The sequence below is a fragment of the Ambystoma mexicanum genome, chromosome 5q, assembly GCF_040938575.1.
Source record: "Ambystoma mexicanum isolate Mex_15411 chromosome 5q, UKY_AmexF1_1, whole genome shotgun sequence".
In the NCBI taxonomy this organism is placed as follows: domain Eukaryota; kingdom Metazoa; phylum Chordata; class Amphibia; order Caudata; family Ambystomatidae; genus Ambystoma; species Ambystoma mexicanum.
The window spans coordinates 1,306,408,025-1,306,429,474 of NC_090933.1; the positions used below are offsets into that span (position 1 = coordinate 1,306,408,025).

At 46.6% G+C, this 21,450-nt stretch overlaps 1 protein-coding gene across 1 annotated transcript in view; it reads left to right on the forward strand.

Annotated features, from left to right (window-relative positions):
* The window catches only part of LOC138498061 (casein kinase II subunit alpha-like), a 563,172-nt gene that overhangs the window by 165,744 nt on the left and 375,978 nt on the right, over positions 1-21,450 (forward strand). The window contains exon 6 of the mRNA XM_069621907.1: positions 20,044-20,103. Coding sequence (XP_069478008.1) covers positions 20,044-20,103 — 60 coding nt within the window. The remainder of the gene's footprint in view (positions 1-20,043; positions 20,104-21,450) is intronic.

The following is a 21,450-nucleotide window of genomic DNA, read 5'->3' on the forward strand; positions in this document are numbered from 1 at the left end:
TCCCAGCCCACTACCTGGCAGCAAACGCATGTAGCCCTCCAGTAGCCTGCCAAAAGCCTCCGTTTTCCCGGGCACTGGAAGTCCATAAGGATTTTCCTGGCCTTTCTGGCCAGAAACAAGGGTAACACACAAGATGGCCAAAGGACAAGCGAAAAACCTCAGGGCATAGCCATGTTTGACCAGTAGCCAGTTAGTAGCCAAACGCGGTAAGGATATAACGCAAAGCACTACAAAATGGGGGGGAAAAGCAACTGCTGCCACCAGCTTGTCCATTTAGCACACCTAGCATAACCAAAAATCTTCTGAGTGTCAGTCTAGGGAAAAACGAAAAGTGTTCCTCATTGTACTGCATAGTAAGATGCTTTGTAAAATGATGAGTTACCACCAGTGATAACAAGTTACTAAAAGCAGTAAACCGAGTAATAAGACTAAGGGAAACAATATTTCCCAGTACTGACGGCCTGTCGGTTTCCACATGACAGATGAGCAAAAAGTCAGTGTAGTGAAGCTTTAAGGCTTCACTGCATTGTCAAAAGAGCAGGTCAGATACAAAAATAAAAGCAAAAAGTTTGGGGTCCATAGAAATGGAAGGAAAGGTGCAGTAAAGATAAATCTTTCTTAACAGATACCAAACCTTTGGGTAGTACAGGCCTAAACTAAGAGGTGTAAACCTGTCACCTAAGGTGGGCTTTCAAAGTTCTGTCTTAGACCACAACTTGTGTAAACCTCCCTAACACCACTATTGAACTGAGGCATGAAGGCAATGAGCAACCAGTAAGAACTAAGTGATGGGAAACAAAATTCCGGACTGATGAATGTTAGGAAAGATTTAATTTTAGACATAGTTCTCCCTCGAGTTGTGTACCCCCAAACTTTTTGCAGCTGTTTAAACAGCTTAGTCTGACTTTGCCAGGGGAGCACAACCTTCTGCTGCACTCATGGGCTTTTGCTCACTTTAATGGGGAAACTGACATGCCCTTAAGACAGTCAGTGCTGGGAGACTTAGTTTCCCTTAGTCCTTTTCCAATGTTGCAACTTTTCTGCAACATGTAACAAGTGCACAATGTACCTTATAGTACAGATTTGCAGATGTGCCATGTACAGGGCTGGTGGCAGCTTAACGTTTCATATAATTTTAACCCTTTCCTGCCATTTAATCCGCGTTAACCGCGTTTAGCATGAATAGGTGGCCTGGCCCCAAAATGGCTGTGCCACGAATTTCTTTGTCCTGTCCTTCGGCCATCTTGCCCCTTTGCCTTCCCCAGGTCGAGCCGGCCGGGTCAGTCCTTATTTGTTCATGCAGTTTCCCGCGAATTCCCAAAGCTTTTGCAGGCTTTTGCATGCCTTGTGTGTGTGTCTCCAGGATGTGGGCTGGGTTGTCTGTCCCCAATACTCATCCTGGGTGCCAGAGAGTCTGGAGTGCTGTGAATGCTTGGGACCACCGTGTTCCGTGATTGGTCCACGTATGGAGTGTGTTTTTGTGAGCAGATCTCCCATTGGGTCCTCTCTGTTTTGGCACGAAACGAACTTTGGAAAAGAGGAGGCTGAAAACACCCATACCATGTCGATCTCTGGAGTTCTCCCTGAACGAAGGGTAGGATCCAAGTATCCTGAAACTAAGAAGCTGAGTCAAGGAACCGCTGGTGAGCCGCTGGACGTTTTGGCCGTGGGACCCCTATGCATCTGGTCGTCCTAAAATGTCTGTGAATACGCTTCCACCCATTAGAATAGTGGGACCAACTATTCTCGGCACCTTCAACAAAACCTGCAAGTAAGCCTTCTCGGAGGTGTCCGTGGGCCAACCAGTGGGCTGACCAGCTTACGCTGGACCTTTGCTCTGTCTCCGCCGTCGTTTCGAGGAGGCCCTCGAAACTTCGTATAATGCTAGCTCTGTGTCCCCGGCACTCTCACACCAAATTTCAAACACTTGGCATTCCCAGGTCTGAAGTGAGACGAGTGTGCCTGGACCGGAATAAACGCGGTTACCGTGTTGCCCAGCCGCGGCAATGATCTTTGCAGGTGCCCTGCATTTGTGACCCTCTTGCTCCCCAAGCCTGCTGCAGTGAAACTGGCCTGATCCATCCTCCCAGGAGCGGAGAAATCGCCAATGTCCCATTTGGGAATCCTCACTGTATCTTCGGAACTGAAAGCTGCAGAGCCGTCATATTGCCGCAGTAGAACCCGCAACCAAAGTGGACTCAACTGGCATAGTTTGGTCTGGAGTGTGCCTTGGGACGGTGAGTAACCCTAACCTTAACCGGTGGCTCCTAGCGACTTCATCCATTATTACGCACGAGTGGCCCCTGGTGGTCCCTCTCCTTTCCACTGCTATTGCGAACTATTCCCTTAGCTTGGAATCACCCCTGCCTTCAAATGGAGGCCCTTCTCTAATAGTGGGAATCTATTCATCATCACCTCACCCACCTTCCTGAGCTGCTAGAGACCCCGTTTTGTCCATTGGACAACCGCGTGCGCCTGCACTATATGTACTATTGAGCAAAAGGCTCTTCTCTTCTTAGGGTTTGGACTGCCTCTTAGTTAGGTGTGTGTTTGATGTTGAAGGGGACTAAAGACTTTCTGCACTGCCTATGTTCCTTCCCCTCTAGGTTGTGACTATTGTGTGCCTTTTAACCTTTTAGCCCCCAATGGTCTTGTATATATCTTGTATTGATTGCGTTGTGTTGGTTTTGTAAGATTGCTGTGATACTTTTCCTTGTGTTGAGTTACAAAAACCTTGTAATAAATGTGTTTATATTTCTGATATATACACCTGTCTGGGAGTGATTTCAAAGTGTCCTTTACTCTGTGCGCTCATTGAGGTCTTTCATTCACCCTCGCTCCTCCTGAGACTTAGTCTTAACCGCCTTCCATAGCAACCTTGATTTGGTCTGGCTTGTCCAGAAGTTTACCCTGTTCCAAGAAACTAGGCTGGCCTTCTGAACCTCTGCCCACCAGGTCAGAGTTCAGAAGTTCCGTCTTAACAATGAGCAGAGCACAATCTTATAAAAGAGGCAGGAACGGAGCACGAATGGATGAGTGAGGCCTTCTAAGTGAGTAGAGAACAGGAAAAGTGTAAGAAGGTAGTTGAAAACTAAGCCAGACAGATGACCAAGCAAGAGTTCTTTAGAACAAGCCATTGACTGCACATTCTTTCGACCCTTGCCTCAGACGGCCTGTGGTATCATCCCCCACAATGTTAGCTATGTGGTTACTTCGAAGGTTTGGTTGACTCTTGTAGATCATACAACATATATATTTCTGAGGCTTTTGGATCTGCTTGGAATCGCATGCCTTGCATAGGCTGACATTTAGGGGTTGGTGCGAAGTATTACATGATATGTTTTCAATTTCAAAAAGAGTCGATGGGCGTTTCCATAATACTATCCCTCCTATGACGTGCACTGTACGATCTTTCACGCGTCCAGTTCCTCAGATTGTTCCGCCATCGGGTTGGTCGTGCTTTGTGGCGAGTTAAAATAGTACTCTTGCTCGATACTCATACTTTACCGTATACTCGACGATCATTGACGATACAACTCCACAGACCATGACGACCGCAAGAACAATCGTACGTGGCGCACATTGGCTTGGGAGATCTGCGTTCGGTCTTCAGGTCCAGGCTTCGGCCTACAGAGTGGGGAAAGACAATTATACTTCTAGTTAGAGGAGAATGTCTCCATACATTGCCCCATTAAGAATTTTTATCTCGCTCTCCTCCAGCTTCTGACATGGAAAATACTCCATTTGAATTCTGTCTCACGTGTAACAAGTTTCCGGTGAAAGATACACACAAGGTGTGTAATTGTCTTCCTAGACACCACCGAGAAGATAAATGCCAGTCGTGTAATCTCTTCAAGCCGAAGGTGCCAAAAGATCAGCAGTCCCTGGGCGTCCTTAATGCAAGCTTGAGGCATCAATGGATACCCCACTGGTGCGGAGGAATCGGAGCCAGAGTAGGCCAGTACCGGCTTGGAGTCAGAAGCCAAAGAGATTTCAGATCGGCAAACTGAAGATTCCAGAGGTCAGGTCTCCAGCTCTGAATGACAGGCGTCACGTGCTGCAATGGAGACTTCACTTGGCGAGCAGGCTATACACTAAAGCCGTGTAAGGGACTGTTTTGGCACATTGCGAAGGGACGCCGAGCAAATCAAAGCACGTTTCTCGCGAAAAACACATTTCGCCCCGAGTACATTTTCAACACATTTGTCGAAAGCGCCTAAATCCTTGGTGGAGCAGGTATCCTAGCACCTACCGGGTTGGTGAAACAAAGGACCTCTGCTCAGAGTGCCTCACACTCCACGCATATTCACAAGGGTACGTCCACGCCAGCCGTCTCCGCACCAAAAGATAATCCAAATATAAATAATGTCAAATCGCATGTGCCAAAGATACCCATTTGGACGTGTGTAGAAAAACAAAAGTACCTGAAGAGTGAAGTTGTAAATGTAGCTGGTTGCCTTCCTGATGCAGCGATGAAGACCCTGATTCCTGCTCCTTGGTCGTGGTGACGAAAGGGGGGACCTTCTGTGGGCTTCTGCAGCAGCACTCGACAAAAGGGGTCACCAGCGAAGGATTCAGTTCACTACAGCGGCTGTTCGTGTTTTTGGCACCTTTCTCGTAGTGCCAAGAAGTAACAGATATCGTCGGTTGGATACTCTTCAGTTTCTTAGTCCTGAACTCTGGTGAGGGGATGTTTGGTGAAGAATTCCTACTCCTGGTGGTCCACAAGGATGCCTGCGAACTTTCAGAGAGGTTTGTTGATTGCAAGACGATGCATTCGTTAATGGTCCAGGTACTCTGATTATTGCTGTTCTGCAGCCCAGGAAAGTCACAGGACGTCAGGGGATGGCCCAAATTGAAGAAGGTCTTGAGGCTAGTAGGTACCACCAGCCCAAGGGAGGAAGTCGTACTTTCCGAAGCTTCCCTGTCGAGATGAAAACTGGGTCAGGGCTGCTGCAGGCCTTCACCAGTACGATGCTGCTCCTGTCTTCTGCTTCAAATTTACCGTTCCAGTGGTCGACCCTGCCTGTGGTCCACATTATATGCCAGAACCCATTTATTCACTCATGTGTAATTGTCATTTACCTGGGGGTTTGCTGTCCTGCAGTACAGTCAGCTGCTCAGTTTAAACTGGTTTCAGCCAGGCAGACAATCAGACAAAGGACAGTGAAGTTTTGGGACCCTCCCTCGCTTCCTGGCCTTCCAGACACACTGGAGCCTGGGCGGAACTTCACACAAGAAGCCCACCAAAGGCATAACTCACAAAGGACCCAACCCCACCTGGAATGATAGAAGAAGAGTCCAGAAACGTACAAACGAAAAATGGCAAAAAAAGAAGACAGGTTATTTTGAGAAAATTGCCATCCATGGGTGCTGCAGTGCAGCTGAGAAATCAGCCTGCAGGTAACCTGCACACAAAGCTAGAAAATGTTTCCACTACCGCCAGCCATTTAGGTTTGATAGTTACTATAACAAAGTTAAAAGAGCTGTGAGTTACAATTCCCGACATAAGGTAGTGTGTGCTGGTCCCACAAAAGGTAAGTAAGATCAAAGTCACATCACTACTCTTGGGAACTGTAGTTCACACAAGAGAATAAAAATATAATGGAGGGAAGTCCAAGGGACTCCTCAGTGACACTGCACAGAGGGTGCTGTGTGTCACAGAAGTCTGTCATAGATGCCTTTATTGAAATACATGGAGGAAAGCCTACTGCACAAAAGCAGCAAAATAAGATTCCCAGTCAGAGCAAAAGAATGAGTGAGTCGGACAAAGTTCCACTCACTTAGAAGAATAAATCCAAAAAGTCCAGAGTCCAGCAAAAAGTGCAGGGGGTCTCTTAGGTTAAAAGGATATTAGCACAGACAATTCTCCCTAACAAAAATTCTTGCGCCTTTTGTGGCAACTTGGGCCGCGGGAAGGCTATACTCTTAAGAGGGGCGCGAATGTGGTTCAGTAGCCACCCAAAAAGTGAAGTATAATAGTCCAAAATAATGGAATGTCCAATCAAGGTTCTATAAAATATATGTACTTTAATTGGGCACACAAAGTACAATATTGGCTAACTAGACAACGCAACATGGACACCCCGTGCAGCACCATAACCAGAAATCAAAGACTCCGATCCAGACTACCTAAACTATTTGAACCTCTCTCCAGGTCCATAACCAATACTAATATTAGGAACTCCCATCAGCCTCCCACAGAACCCACCACCCAACGCATCTCTCGAAAGTAAAATTACCACTCTGGCCCACCATTACAACCGATAAATAAGATGGCTTCACACCTTAAAGGTGCCTTAATCAATGCCCGCTCTCTGGTGACACACGCCACAGAAATAGCTGATATCCGACAACCTGAGGAATATGACTTCCTAGCCATCACTGAGTCCTGGCTCCACATGGCAGCCGGCCCAGCCATTATGTTGGCAGTCCCTGAGAACTATACAATAATCGGAGCTGACAGAACAACGGCCAGAGGTGGCGGTTTAGCCATAATAGCTAAAACCAACCTTGCTATAAGACTAGCACCTGCGTCCAATGTTGAATCATGTGAATCTTTGACCGCCAAACTACACATCACCGGCTCCAACACCCTCACTATCCACCTACTGTTACAGGCCCCCGGCCCCCATCGGCTCATTCGAAAACAACTTAACTACTATCATATCAGACAACTTAAGGAACTCCTCACAAGTCTTTTTACTAGGCGATTTCAACTTAGGTTTTATCGACCCTAAAGACCAGCCAGCAGAACTTATCGCTGGCTCCCTCACTGCTAGGTTTCAGCCAAAAAATAACTCCCAACCCCCCCCCCACCCTGCCCCCTGTACTCGCAACAAAGGGAGAACCCTTGATTGGGTTGCTGACCACAATTGCACAGCCACCATCACAGCTGTCAACCCGCAATCCTGGACTGACCATCTTATAGCCCTTTCACTAGAAGCCATAACGCTATCCCCCAAAAATAACCCATTGGCTCCCTCTATTCCCACCAGGAATAAAAAACATCACAGCTGAGAAATTAACACCCCTTATACTACCAATGCTCAACTATCTTCCAGACTCTACCAACCCTTCCACCTTAGTTGAGGAATATAATAAAATAATGACCTAAGCCCTTGACACTATTGCCCACTAAAACCTAGAAAGTGCAAACCTAAAAAACATCTCAACAACTGGTTCCCCCCACACCTCAAACTATTAAGATTAGAAAAAAGAAAAAGCAAAGCCACTTGGAGACAATCACCAACACGTGATAATAGGACTAAACTATCCAATATATCCGCACTCTACAAGAAGGAAATTCTTATATCCAAACACAGCACCTATGACAAAAGAATCCTGCAAGCCAACTCGAGCATAAAAGAATTATTCATAATACTCAAAAAGCTTGAATCTCCAACACACGACACAGACACCTGTGTTAAGGACAAAAACTGGTGTAACAGCATTCAAGAAGCACTCTCCAATAAAGTAATAAGCCTACAAGACAAAATCGCCAAAAAGAACCTAGTCCAACAACATAGCATACCCACTTCCACTCAGAAACCTATCGATCGCTTCAACTTCACCAAAGTCTCCACCCTAGAGTTTGAGAAAATCATCCTCTCTCTCAAGCCATCTAACTGTCAAGGAGACCCTTGTCCAGCCCAAATTATTAAAGATGCAGCTAGAGATCTATCTCCCTTCATCTCCAAACTTATCAACGCATCATTTCCCACCGGTACCATCCCTAACAACCTCAAAGAATCCTGGTTACTCCCCCCTACTCACAAAACAATCCTTAGACCCCTCCATACCCACCAACTATAGACCCATCACCACCGTCCCTTTCCTGCTCAAAATTTTGGATAGGGTAGCATACCTCCAAATTCAAAAATATCTCAAACACCACCACTTATTAGGAGTCCGCCAGGCAGGATTCAGACCACAACATGGGACTGAAACAGCATTGATCGATCTTAAGGCGTAGATCGATGCACTCAGTGACAACGGCTAAACAGACTTACTGTTCCTGCTTGATCTGTCGGCCACCTTCGACCTTATCGATCACAATGTTCTCTGCAATCATTTGGACTCGGCCGCGCATTTCTCACAGGATGCTACCAAATGGGTACAATCCTTCTTAAAAGACAGGACCATGTGGGTCTTTTCACCGACAGCATCCGCTGACCCCATTCCCATCACTTGCCGAGTGCCTCAGGGTTCATGTGTGTCACCCACTATGTACAACATATTCACCAAGCCCCTTTTTGATGATCTCGATGGTCTTGGTATCACCTACACTAACTATGCAGATGATACTCAGATCCTCTTACCGTTGACGGGAGATTATAAGGATTTGGCCTTGGTTAATGGCGTGTATGTCATGATGCCTACCCCCGGGGACCCAGACCACGTCCAGCAACCCCGGAAGCAGGCATCCAGTTATCCTAAGCAAGCCCAACAACCCCTGCTAGGGGCTGTTTGGGTCCAGTCTCATATGGAGAGTCAGTCCTGGCGCCATAGGCGCCAGGCTCATAGATTAAAATTTATCTGATGCAGACCATGCTGCAAATTTACCTGATGCAGACCATGCTGCAAGAGCTCCAAGCCAAAAGAGGCTTGGAAGGGACTACTTTACTTAGGGACTATTTTTTTACTCGGGCGGGGCTGGGGAGGAATACTTACCTGGGACTACTTTGGAGGCTATTTAAACCATGCCCCAAAGAGCAGCACACGCTTCGCGTTATTCTGCATCCAGCAGCGTAACGCTCACCGTGCCTGCAAGTCTGCATCCAGCCTTCTGCCACGCCCGCCTCGAGTTTGGAGCTCCTAGAAAAAGGGAGAAAGAAGGAGAAAAGGTTGGAACAAGAGCCATACCTTTAATCCTTACCTGAATTCCCGATCCATCGCGCCTTCCAGCTGGAAGAAAGAAGTTATTTTATGCGCGTCGCCTCGCCTGCTGCAATGCCGCGCTGAACTCACCCGCCTTCGCAGCATCTTCACATTCCACCGCATTCTCCCACATGTTCCCGCCACACTCCGGCACCTAAGGAACAGCAAGGTGAGCCAAGGGAATACACAGAGGAATATGAGTTACCCCTCCCCATAGACTTACCTGATTTTACCACCGGGGGTACTATTCCTCTTCACGGGTCGGCGCATCTTCCACTGCATCTTCGCCGAACCCCGGCCCCTACGGGGAAACAAAAGGACAGCAAGGTGAAACAAAGGGACTAACAAGGGGAAACCTCTTCACCACAACAGACTTACCTGATTTTACCGCCGGAGGTATTATTCCCGGAGACTTCATACTTTCTCTCAGCACCTGAATAAGGGAGAAAGCAACAGGTTACATATTGACATTATTTTATCGAACTGTGTTGCAAAATACAAATCCTTACCAGAATACTACCGGTTGCCACGAGGAACTCATTAGTGTCAAGCTGCAACCTGCAAGGAATCGGACAAGAGTGAAAGTCAGGCATTTGAACTCTTACGAAATTTATACTTACGGCGTCTTGACGGGAATCTCTGAGTCAATATTGTTCTGGAACTCACCAATTCCTTCGAGCCAGTGAAGCAACTGGTTATCAACGCGCCCCTGCGCTCAATGCAGGATGGAGAGCTCATCTTTTCAAACCATCAGGTGAGACTATGAGAGGGGACATCAGAGGTGATCTGTGGCGAGAACAGCAGGGGTGGGGGGATTTACGCTCAACTCCACGGGTGGTTAATTCCCTTTCTCCATTTGCAGAAGAATATTCCTACGGGCCAAGCAAATGAAGCCAGTCCAGTCCATCATCTCGGCCCTATGCGTCACATTGGTGGAGACCGCAGCTGTCCAGTTCCGATCGACGCCTCTGTAGGAGCCAGGTGAGCGTAACAGTGTACCTACTCATCCAGGCATGGATGGCCACCCATGGTCTATGCCTGAATAATGACAAAACAGAGCTCATCATCCTTGGCACCGCCATCAACATCAATAAACTCAGTCACAAATACTCTAGTTTTGATATCGATAGCAACATAATCAAAGTTACCAAAGAAGTTAAAACACTTGGCCTCTATCTAGACGCCACCCTCTCCCTCTCTAAACTCCTTGGCCTCTGCCACGGCCTACACATGTAAGCTTATCAGAGCGGCCAAACCCTCCCTCTCAACACCTAGCTGTATTACATTGGCCAGAGCCTTAATCCTTTCAAGATGGGACTGCTGTAATGCCCTATATCTGGGTGCCAACAAACAAATCATTAACAAAATCCAGATATTACAAAATAATGCCCTCAGAGCAGCATTGGGTATTTCTAAAAAAAAGTTCATATCTCTGAGACAAGGAGACTGAACAATTGGCTCACAACTAATGACAAATCCGTCTGAAGACATCCTCACTTACAAATAAATGCCTCAATCACACTGCCCCGCGTTACCTCACAGAAAGATTCACAAGACAATCCTCTAACCGCGCCTCAAGACTGGCCAACTCAAATCTTTTAACAATACCCAGATTTAAATGAGCCAAAACAGGAGGGTGCAGCTTCCCAGTCAAAGCAGCCCAGCTGTGGAATTCCCTACCGCCCGCCCTAAGAACAAGCCAAACCTACCCTCACTTCCTACAGAACATCATTAATTGGTTTAAAGAAAATTACCACTAACCTATAATGATCCACCAACGTACCCCCATGACCAACCCACATTGTACATAGTCAGCCATTGCTTTGTACATCATAGCATGTCTCAAATGTTGTATATTATCTCCACCTGTATATTATTTTCCATTTTTGTCTACTCTTGCACATACCCATGTACCTTTGTACCTTCCTATTGTGTGTGTGTGTGTATATATATATATAGATATATATAGATATATATATAGATATATAGATATATAGATATAGATATATAGCACTGTAACCAAGCTGAGAATGCTCCTGCCTTTTTTTTGCACCCTGATACCCTCGGGTCTGCGCTCGCTATAAATAATAAAACTACGCCATAAAAATCCACCCTTGCAGAAGAAACACACAATCTGCACAGATAGAATAGATGCAGCACTCTAGATGATGAAACAAGGGAAGGAAAGGCATCCAAAAGACTGCAATGTTCAAAAGGATATTTATTCAACTTGCCAGAAGGGATAAAAAAATTATCAAGACAGTCTCTAGGGCCCAAAGATGGACCAGGAGGGGGCGGCAGTTATCAGTCCAAATACCTTCTGAGAATGTCTTGAGGGTTCAACTGTGTCAAACCAGGTTTCTGGGCTTTGAAAGCAGTGTCTGCACAGGTCACAGTTGCAGCAGTTGTGAGAGTCCATCGGCAAGCTGGCATCATGGCCGGTCGAATGGAAGGGCAGCTCGAAGCATCTGCTCTCGCTGTGCGGATTGGGCAGTTACCAGGTCTGGTTCAGCGATCAGGCTTGTACCACGAAGTGCAGACGAGTCGGTTCGATGCCAAGGCACAGGGGTGGTGGTTCCGGTAACACCAGCATCTGGTCGGTCATCTTACAGGAGGGCTGATGAAGAAGCTGGCGTTCCAGATGGCGACTCGGGCAAGGCAGGGGTACTTCGTATTTGGGGCCGAGGCAGCAATGCACTTTTTCTGGTGCAGTGCAGCGACGAATAAGGTCGAACAGCGAAGAACAGTGGACGCCAAAGGGCAGCATCGACTGGTTCTGCATGATCACTCTGCAACCAGGTACACTTGAATCACAATTCGGAGCGGATTATCTTCAACAGGGAACTCGGCTTCCTCTGGCTTCCAAGTGCTGAGAGTTCAACTCCAGGGTTTCATGTGCCAATGTCAGTCCGTTCTCGGGCTCACAAACACAGGGAGGCTGGCACATACCTTCATTGGACCTGCAGCACCGTGAGATCCTAGGCACAGGGCAGACTTCTGGTCCAGCAGCAGTGTTCACCTCCAGTGGTCCCTGGAGATTGTTAGGGAACAGATCTTGCTTCTGCCTTTGGAAGGACTTTAGAAAGGATTGCTCTCTCAGCAGGATGCAACAACATCTTCATAATGGTTCAAGATCAGTCCAGATGATTCAAAGAAGTGTTGCGAGACCCCTTCTTTTATAGGCAAAAGTCCCCAGGTGATTCGACTAAAGATAGCCTGCTTTAAGGGTCCAATCCCTGCTCTTGAAATGAGTTGACTTTGCCCTTAAAATGTCCCACTCAAAGTGCTTTGCTCCAGAGGTGGTGCAAGGGACAGAAAAGGGAAAGAGAGGCATAGAGAATCAAAATGGTAAAACCCTCCAGAAACTGTGCAAACACTTCTCTGGCTCACCCTAACTCTGCCCCTTTCCCTCTCAATATGATCAAAGGCCTTGTGAAATGCAGCCCCCCTGGTGTAAGGCCTGGCTCTCTGTGAATGTGCCTGGCTCTTGGTTTCTGTTCCCAGGCCAGTGTCCTGTGGAGTGGCTGTCCTGGGGAAAGGGTGTTACCTGCCCTTTACAAAGGAACAAAGTGAAGCAATCCCCCAAAGCTTACCTGTCAGGGGACAGGGGTGGGCCTTGTCTGGGAGGGAATACACATACTCCTTCTACAGCTGAACTGGGCCCCAGGGCTGTCACATATGAGAAATTAATTTAATGTGGCTGGGATAACTCTGGAAGATCCAGGCCACCCTACCCTAACTCGTATAAGGCTAATATTTACAGTTTATGTGCCACCGGGACAACATCTTCAGGGTTATGTCGTTTTTGTAACGGGGGTTCATATTTTAAATGCAGCCCCTGCGTTGCAGAGACTTGGGAGTTACTGCAGCTGTCAAGAGGACCCCCCCACAGGAACATGCTCTGTGCCACTGGTAAAGCAGGTGTTGTGAATCCGGATACTGATGCCGCAGGGCACACGACTGCGGATGGCATTGAGCTTACCAAAGGGGAATCTGATTTCCCTTTCAGAGATGGATTCACCCGTATCATTTTTATTATTCAGTAAAAAGGTCTAAAAAGCAGGGCTTTCACACCCTTGCCAGATGTCAATTCATCACAGGGGAGGGGGGGAAATCGCTTCAGACAAGCAGGTGTTGTCAACAGTAAAACACAGGTATGGTGTGGATTTTCAAGAGCCGTGCGATCTTCCACCAAGACACAGGAGAATACCATCTGAACATCAACAGATTTTGGAAGCCGAAGTAGAGACACTACTGCAGAAGTTAGCCATAAAACTTGTCCCACCTTCAGAGGTAAACAAGGGTATTTATTCTGTTTACTTCCTTGTTCCAAATAAAGACAAAACCAGCCGAGTGCTAGACCTAAGACCACAAACGCGTATGTCAAACCCACAGAAATTCAGAATCACAACGTTGCAGGAAGTTACCCGACAGCTCCAAAGGGGACACTTTATGGCAACATTGGATATGAAAGATGCATACTTTCATATTTCGATACTGCCGGCGCATTAAGGTTCAAAGTAGGTCAGACGCATTACCAATTCAAGGTGCTTCCCTTCCGGATCGCATCAGCCCCTCGTGTATTCACACCAGTACTAACGGTGGTGGTGGCACACCTACGCAGAGAAAGTATTCCAGTGCACCCTTATCTAGACGGCCAGCTAATAACAGGATAAACACCAGAAATATGTCTGAAAAATGCGCATAATGCAATAAATCTTCTGCATCAGCTGGGCTTTTCTAACCACAACAAGAATTCCAGCCTAATCCCCAGCCAGCAAACACTGTTCCTAGGAGCATTCATTCATACTAAAGACACCTTAATGTTTGCCTCCAACGAGAGTCTCCAACACCTAGTAAAACAGATCCATTGTTATACGGCTGGTCGGCAGATAAGCCAGGAAGGTAATGCGTTTACTCAGCATGATGGCATTATGCATCTTCATAGTGCCACATGCTGTTACAGGCTCGTCCTGCTCCCCACGATACCAGTGCTCATCTAGCTCCCCCACGCCACGTAGGCAGAGCAGACACTCGGCACTTGGACACAAATCACACACAGAAGACCAACAGTAGAGAGAAAGGGCTGTAATGGAAAAACAGAACCGTGCATAGGAGGGCTGCATTCTGCTCTGCCCCTCCCAGGCCTGGCTCATCCTTATGTACAATGGAGTTGCTCAATCTATTCTCCACCCATAAACCAGCACGTATGATAACAAACAGGTAATTTTGTAGGACTTGGGGAACAAAGCCTGCAGTTGCGAAAGGCACAAAGCCCGCCTCTGGCTCCAGTGTGTCTGGCAGGGCAGGAAGTGAGGGAGGTTGCCGAAACTCCCTGTACTTGGTTACAGGAATGCACCCAAAGGTGATTGGCCGGCTGGCTGTCCTTGGAGGACAGGAAAAGCAAAGTGCAGAGTCAAAAGGCTACCCGTCTCATAGACGCACAGGAGGTGCAGACCGGCTACAGAAGGTTAGGTTAATTTATATACTAACCTATAGATCACATGGCTAAACAAAGACATTTGTCGAAGTAAAAGAAAGTTTCATCATAACAAAGAATTGTGTTAAAAAAGCCAACAGAGGCTGAACCATTGTTTTTGCACAAAGAAAAAGCAATCAATTATGTAAGTTGTGTGGGTTAGTAACAACAGAGGTGAAATTGCATGTATTGCTAGACCATTAACAGTATGTAATTACTGTCAGCCACCCTGCTGTGTGAGTGACCGTAAGCCTGCAAATTAATGGTAGAGACTTGCATAAAAGGTGAGGTATTTTGCAAGGAAGGCAGAGTCAACCACTGGATGAAGGAATCCGAAGAAGAACTTGGAAGAGAAGCTTGCTGCAACTCCTGGACCGTTGGTTGCCCGGTGAAGCCCTGCTGCTGTGCTGAAGCTCAGAATTTGCCTCGACTAGAAAAGCCCTGCAAAGCACAACTTCTCCCCTTGGGTGGGTGGGACCAATCAACCCCAAGACGAACCTGACTGGAAATCCTCTCTGCTGGCTGTACTTCCATTGCTGCTGCAGGTACCGAGTGCAAGGACACGGGAACACCAGAATCGAGTGCATCGTTTTTAAGTCTGACCTGAGCTCCAAGAGCCACCTCAACAGAGTGCTGGACCCCATAAGCAAGGAAAGCCCAAAAGCTATCCAAGAACTGCGGTGGTGCTATTCGCGAGAAGCTGAAACCGCGAAGTGCCGCCGATCTGAACTTTGCCCATTCCTGTCGCCGACCTTTGAATCGTAGTGCAGCAGTCCCCAGACGTCCTTCCTCCTGCCCCCACGACTGAGGCCCAGGAACAACAGAACCTGCCATACTACAACGGGAACAGAAGCCTGCTGGAACCAATTTTTTCAGACCTAAGGTACTGTGAAATAAGGGGTACTGACCTCTTTTTGTGTAGCTTGCTTGCTCTCAGTTGAGACTTGCATTTGCTGCCTTTTACAGAGATGCTTGCAGCTTTGCCCTCCACTAGCCTCCCAGCTTGTGGCCCCACAGTGATTTATTTTTCAACGAAACTCTCTATAACATTGTGCAATACTTTTTACTTACCTTCAAGAAGTGCCTCGGCTCCCCTAGACTTTGCTCACTTGACATTGGCTGCCCTGGCTCCCTGAAGACTCTTCTAACCTCTAACCTCTGACTTTGTGTTTTAACTATCCCTCCAAAAAGTCATACATACCTTACTTGTATAGCTGGGGAAGGGTTAACCTACATTGCGTTGGGGGGGGGTTCTAAAGTGCTTACCTGTTTTAGAAACTTGTTAACCATGGTTTCCTTCCCTAACCTCTTTTCCTTTTTGACATCAAACTCAGTATTGCTTTAAATGTGATATTTCAATGTCCACAGTGTCCTTACTATTGAAGTAACCTGAGGGTGTAGGTAGTGTCTGTGTGCCATCCCCACAGGGTATCTACTGATTTATTGAAACTCTATTTTGAAGTATATTTAAGTGTTACGTATTTGCTCCCTTTTAAAGAAGGCTTATTTTAAAACTGACTGTTACATTAATAAATAATTGTTTAATCAAGAAACCTTGAGTAGAAGTGTTATTTGGATAATTGTCACTGAAACTTTAAGTTGCAACCCTACAGTTCGCGTTGACACCTTTTGAGATAAGCCTGGCTGCTACGTCACTCTACAAACTTGTGTAGTACAGACTTATACCAAAGGTTGGGTTCCTATTGCCAAGAAGACCAGGCTGGTGCAGTCTCAAATAGGGTTATTGCATACAATCTTGCGTAACAGTTACAAGGTCAACTTTTTGTTAACCCGCCAACACACCTCACAATCGCAAAAGACACATCACTCTCAGGTTGGGGAGCCCATTTTCTCCATCAAATGGCCCAGAGAATGTATGTGGACACACACACACACCCTTTCCAAGACACACAATGTATTTATTTATTTATCGATGTTCTGGAATTGCTAGCAGTTTACAAAGCGATGCATACTTTGCGACATCACCCAAGAAGAATGTACTGATGATACCAGACAGCACAGCAGCCATGCTTTACATCATCAAACAGGACGGGACCCACTCCCTCATTCTGTCCACACTAGCACAGAAGACCTGGAAATGGAGCCTTCAAAGAGGAATACATCTCCAATCCCAGCATGCTCCAGGGGAGCACAAATGCCTAACAGACACATGAAGCAGAAACACAAATCAGCCCTCCGCACACGAGTGGGGGTTACATTCGGACATTATAAGCCACATTTGTACACCCTGAGGACAACGAGACATAGATCTATTTGCTACAAAAGAAAATGCAAAATGCCTAAATTACACCTCCAGGTTCCCATAGAAAGAATCCAAGGGGGGAACGCACTGTGGATCAGTTGGTCAGGGATATTTGCATCCGCTTTTCCTCTGACCCCGCTTTTGAACAGTGTAATCCTTGAAAACTATTCTAATAGCTCAAATGTAGGCACGTCAGACGTGGTACTCCCACCTCCTCAAATTATCAGTTTGCCCAGCAGTGAAACAACATGGCTTTAAAGCATGTCACAGAATTGGGGGTTAATACTGCATCCTCAACCTCAGACAACCAGCTTGACTCCTGAAGTCATTATTTGGCGCCACCTTAATTTGCCTACCAGATGCATGGAAATATTAATAGAAACGCTTCAGCCTAACACTAAGACACGGCTACTTTAATAAATGGAAAAGATTTATAGTATGATGTCAAAAATTAAATGTCAACCCAATTGATTCCTCACCATCGCATATACTACACTTGTTAGACCTGGGTCTGGTTTTTAATTCATTAAAAGTACATTTAGCCACACTATCTGCATATACAACATTGCAGAGAAAACTTTCATGGTGGAGAGTCGTGAAAGCCTTCATGGAGGGAGCAAAAAAGCTTTACCATCCGATTGCAAACCCACCCCAGGTTGGGATTTAAATATGGTCTTAAACTTATGGGCCCATCTTTTGAGCCATTGCATAAAGAAAGCATCAAGCATCTCACAAAGCTGCTTTGCTTATAGCCATTACATCTATTAGGAGGGTAAGTGAGCTGCAGGTGTTGTCGGTGACTGAACCTTTTGTCACAATACTTCATATCAAGGTGGTCTTAAGAACGCACCCACACTTCTCACCAAAGTACATTCCTAAATTCCATGTCAACCAATCCATTGAACTGCCAGCTTTCTTTCAGAATCCACAGAACTAGTGCCGTCATTTACTACCTAAACAAAACCACTCAGAAAAACAGACTTGTCCTTTGTGTCTCTAGCAGCAGGTAGAGAGGGGGATCCTGCCTAAAAGTCTACCATTGCTAGATGGATTGTATGATCCATATGGCAGTCTTGCACTTTGTCAAACAAAATACTGCCATTTACACCTAAAGCACCCTCCACAGGTAGTACAGGGGCTACATTGGCATTCATTGCAAACGTGCCACTGGAGGCCAAATGGAGTTCAGTGTACACTTTCACACATTATTGTGTTGACATTCAAGCCAGAAATTACTCACAGGTGCGACAGGCATAGTTGAAACATTTGTCTGTTCCTTCTATCAACCCACTGCCTTCATTTGGTGCTTCGGGCTAGTCTATGCAAAGCATGTGATTCTAAGCAGATCCACAAGCCCCAGAAGACAACGGTTCATACCTGTGATCGTCTTTCTGATGCTTTCATCTGCTTAGATCCCACCCATCCTCTCCTCGTTGTGAGTGGACAACCTGTTTTATGTGAGGGGTTTCAGCACAATTCTTCACATTCGTATTTCTCTATACACTTCATGCAACCTCAGGTCTGAAAAATAACAATTCGAGGACCTCTACGCGTGAAGGATCATGGGTACAGTACACGTCACATTAGGGATATGTAAGGGAGGCATGGTATCACAAGTGAAAACAGAACCAAACGATGCAATGTTCAAGCATGTTTATTGAACAACAAGGGTTAGAAAAACTCCTATCTGGTCCTAACTCAAAGGATGGGAGCACGCTCTACCATCAACTAATAAACAACAGTCCTAGTTGTGTCAGTCAATATAAAATGGCCTGAACTAATGAAACCTATTGCCTGCCCTTATAGTACTACAATAACTGTGTGCATGGGAAATGTGTATATAAAAGAAAAACAGTGTTCAAAATCATATGTTAAGAATATGTTAAGGTGGCTGAGCAAACTAACTCCCTTCCCCATGTTTTTAGCATGGGACAAGATGGCACTCTCTAGTCTTTGGAACGCACTCTGGCTGTAAGGCTCGAGGATGCAGCTCAAGACCCGGGCCAGGGCCTTCCACAAAAAAAGTCTCTTATTCGTACCAAGTCTCTTGTTCGTAGGATGCCTTAAAATTGTTCAGAAAAAATTTCCTTTAAAGGTTCACTGTCCTCACAATCCTTCAGGATTTATCAGTTCACAACTTCCAGCTTTCACAATATGTCTCCCACGGTTAGGTTCTGACCTCTTACTCACAAAGGCTTTTCCAATCGAAGCTTCAACATGTAATTGTGGATTGCCCAAAGTTGATAGAACTGTGTCTAACATGTTTTATAGATTGGATTTTATTGATGTAAATGGCAATGGATTTTAGGCAGCTCTTGTACGTCCTGGATTATAGCAATAGCAAGCTTTTTGAGTCTGCTAAAATTCTTATAGTTGTATATCTATTATTGTGCCATTTAGGGAAGAGTGCGCAGTCTTTTTTTCTAGGCAAGAAGATTTTATTATTTATATATGGTGATTATGCATGGAAACAATGGGCTGCAGGTATTAAATTGTAATTATGAAATTTTGTGCAAGGTTGTTGATGGATGAGATGGAGTGGCAGTAAGCATGAGCACGGCATAGAAGTTGATGTGGCCCCTGTGTGTGACCCGCTAGCTGGCAGAAGTGGAGCTGTGCACTGGGAACAGCAGAGAACTGAAGCCAGGGGATTTCCTTGCTGCAGTTGCTGAGGCATCACACCTCTCAAGTGCCCGTGTTCTGTGTTTATATTGACATTCGGCCTCTGCGAGGCCTTTGCTTTCTCAAGGTATATGCCCCTTCTATGCCTGTAGTCTTACCCCGCTTCTAGGCCGAGCTCAGACCTGTAACCCAGCCAGCATTGTCGCAGGTAACAGAGGAAAGCCTTCTATGTAGCCGGGAGGAAGGAGAAGCAACATGTTAAGGAGATGACATGCTGATTCTAGCCTGGCCGAGGATCATGCCCCTTTTGTTGGTTATTCCTGGCATTTAATTCCAGCCCTTACTCTTGCGCCTTGTGGGAAGCTTCTCGAGTAGCCCCGCTCAGGGACAGGCTGACACGAGTGCATTGGAGGGACTCTATACACTTGGATAGTTGGGCAAGACTCGAGCCTTGCTATCCAGAAGGGTGCATGCATGTTTCTTCAGGGTAGTGTGTAACCAGCAGTGCCTTCTGCAGTTCTTGGCTTGGGGTGCTGTTATCTGTTGTCACATTCTACTCAGTTGCACGATGCAAGGCACAGGTCCGTTCCTCCCTACCCTGCCCTGTCCCAGGGACCCCCAGCCTAGGTGTGCCCCCTTCGCTCGGGCACAGCACTGGACCCTGGTGCATGGAAAGGGGCGGTGGCGAGAGCGAGCAAGTCCTTAAAGGTAGGAGGAGCACTGCAGGCAGCAGGCCTCAGTTTAGGGTTCTGCACTCACTCCCCCCTTGCTAACACTTTCTCTCCATCTTCTCTTGCAGCAACTGTACCAGACGTTATCAGATTTTGACATCCGCTTCTACATGTATGAGATTTTGAAGGTAAGTGCAGCAGTAATGTGTTATGTGAGGCACTCACCGCGCCACGTGCTTGCGCTGCTATTTCCTGGGGCTAGATCCTGGCATCTCCCTTTCACACGCGCACTGGGCACAGGCCTCGCCAGAAATGAGGAGAAGCCACTTCATGCCCCCCTCTCACGCGTAGTCCTACACGGGCATGCACACACTGCTGCTCCAGCCACCCATCTCTCAGAAGCTGCACCGCAGTCTTGCAAAGGTGCCCACCTTTGCCTATACGAATTACTCCTCCTCTGATACACAATCATATGTACAACACATGCGCATTGCTTCTGTACTCATTCTCACGCACCCTTCCATATGATATGATAGTTTATTTATATAGCGCCTATACGCAATGTGTTTCAAGGCGCTTCAAGGCAAGGGAGGGAACAACGGAAAATACAATGACATTCTTACCGGCCATGAACAGCAAGGATGTGAAATTAACTATCGTACTCGGCCTGACGACATTTCAGATAGTGCAAGAGCTAAGACATAGTAAGGAAGGGAGGGAGAGAGTGGGAAGGAAATGGAAACAGGTAGGCGACTACCGTACTAGGCCTGACGACATTTCTGGTAGAGCCAGAGAAAAACAAAAGGTGAGGGGGAGGGGTGCAGAAAGGGAGGGGAGGAACAAAAAAGCAACTATAGTACTAGGCCTGACGACATTTCAGATAGTGCTGGAGGGGGGAGGAAAAAAACCCAGTAAGGGGCGGTGGGAGGCGACAGACGAGGTTGCTATCATACTAGGTCCAAGGACACTTCTGATAGAGTAAGTGCATAGAAGAAAGTAAGGGGAGGAGGGGAGGAGATGGGAAAAGGGAGAAAGGGAGAGGAGGAGAGAACCGAGAGTAAGCAGTCAAAAACAGGGGAGAGAAGATACAATTGCAGAAGTCAGTAGTAACACGTCATGTTGCAAGCCAGGAAACAAGATGAAGATGGGAACTGCATGATTCAGGGCCCACCATGAGTACAAGATGCAAAGGAAGTCCAGCATGGGAGTTGAGAAAGGGTGATGCACCGTGAATCAATGAAGTCCAAAAAGGCAAATCCAGCATTGGCCACAAGACGGTGACAGTGAAACCAGAATGTATCGGGACAGATTCCTACAGAAGTAGGCGTGAGGGAGGTGAGGAGGGTGCAGGGTAGAAGAATCGAGCAAAACGGGCAACACCTGTCTGCGACACAAAAGCACAAGATCCCCTGCTCAAAGTCTTATACACATCTGCACCAACGAATACAAAGCTTTGTAAGAAGCCTTTACACACCTACGCACACATATACCTGAAAACATGTCTCTCTTTCTCTTTCTCTACTCCCTTTAACCTG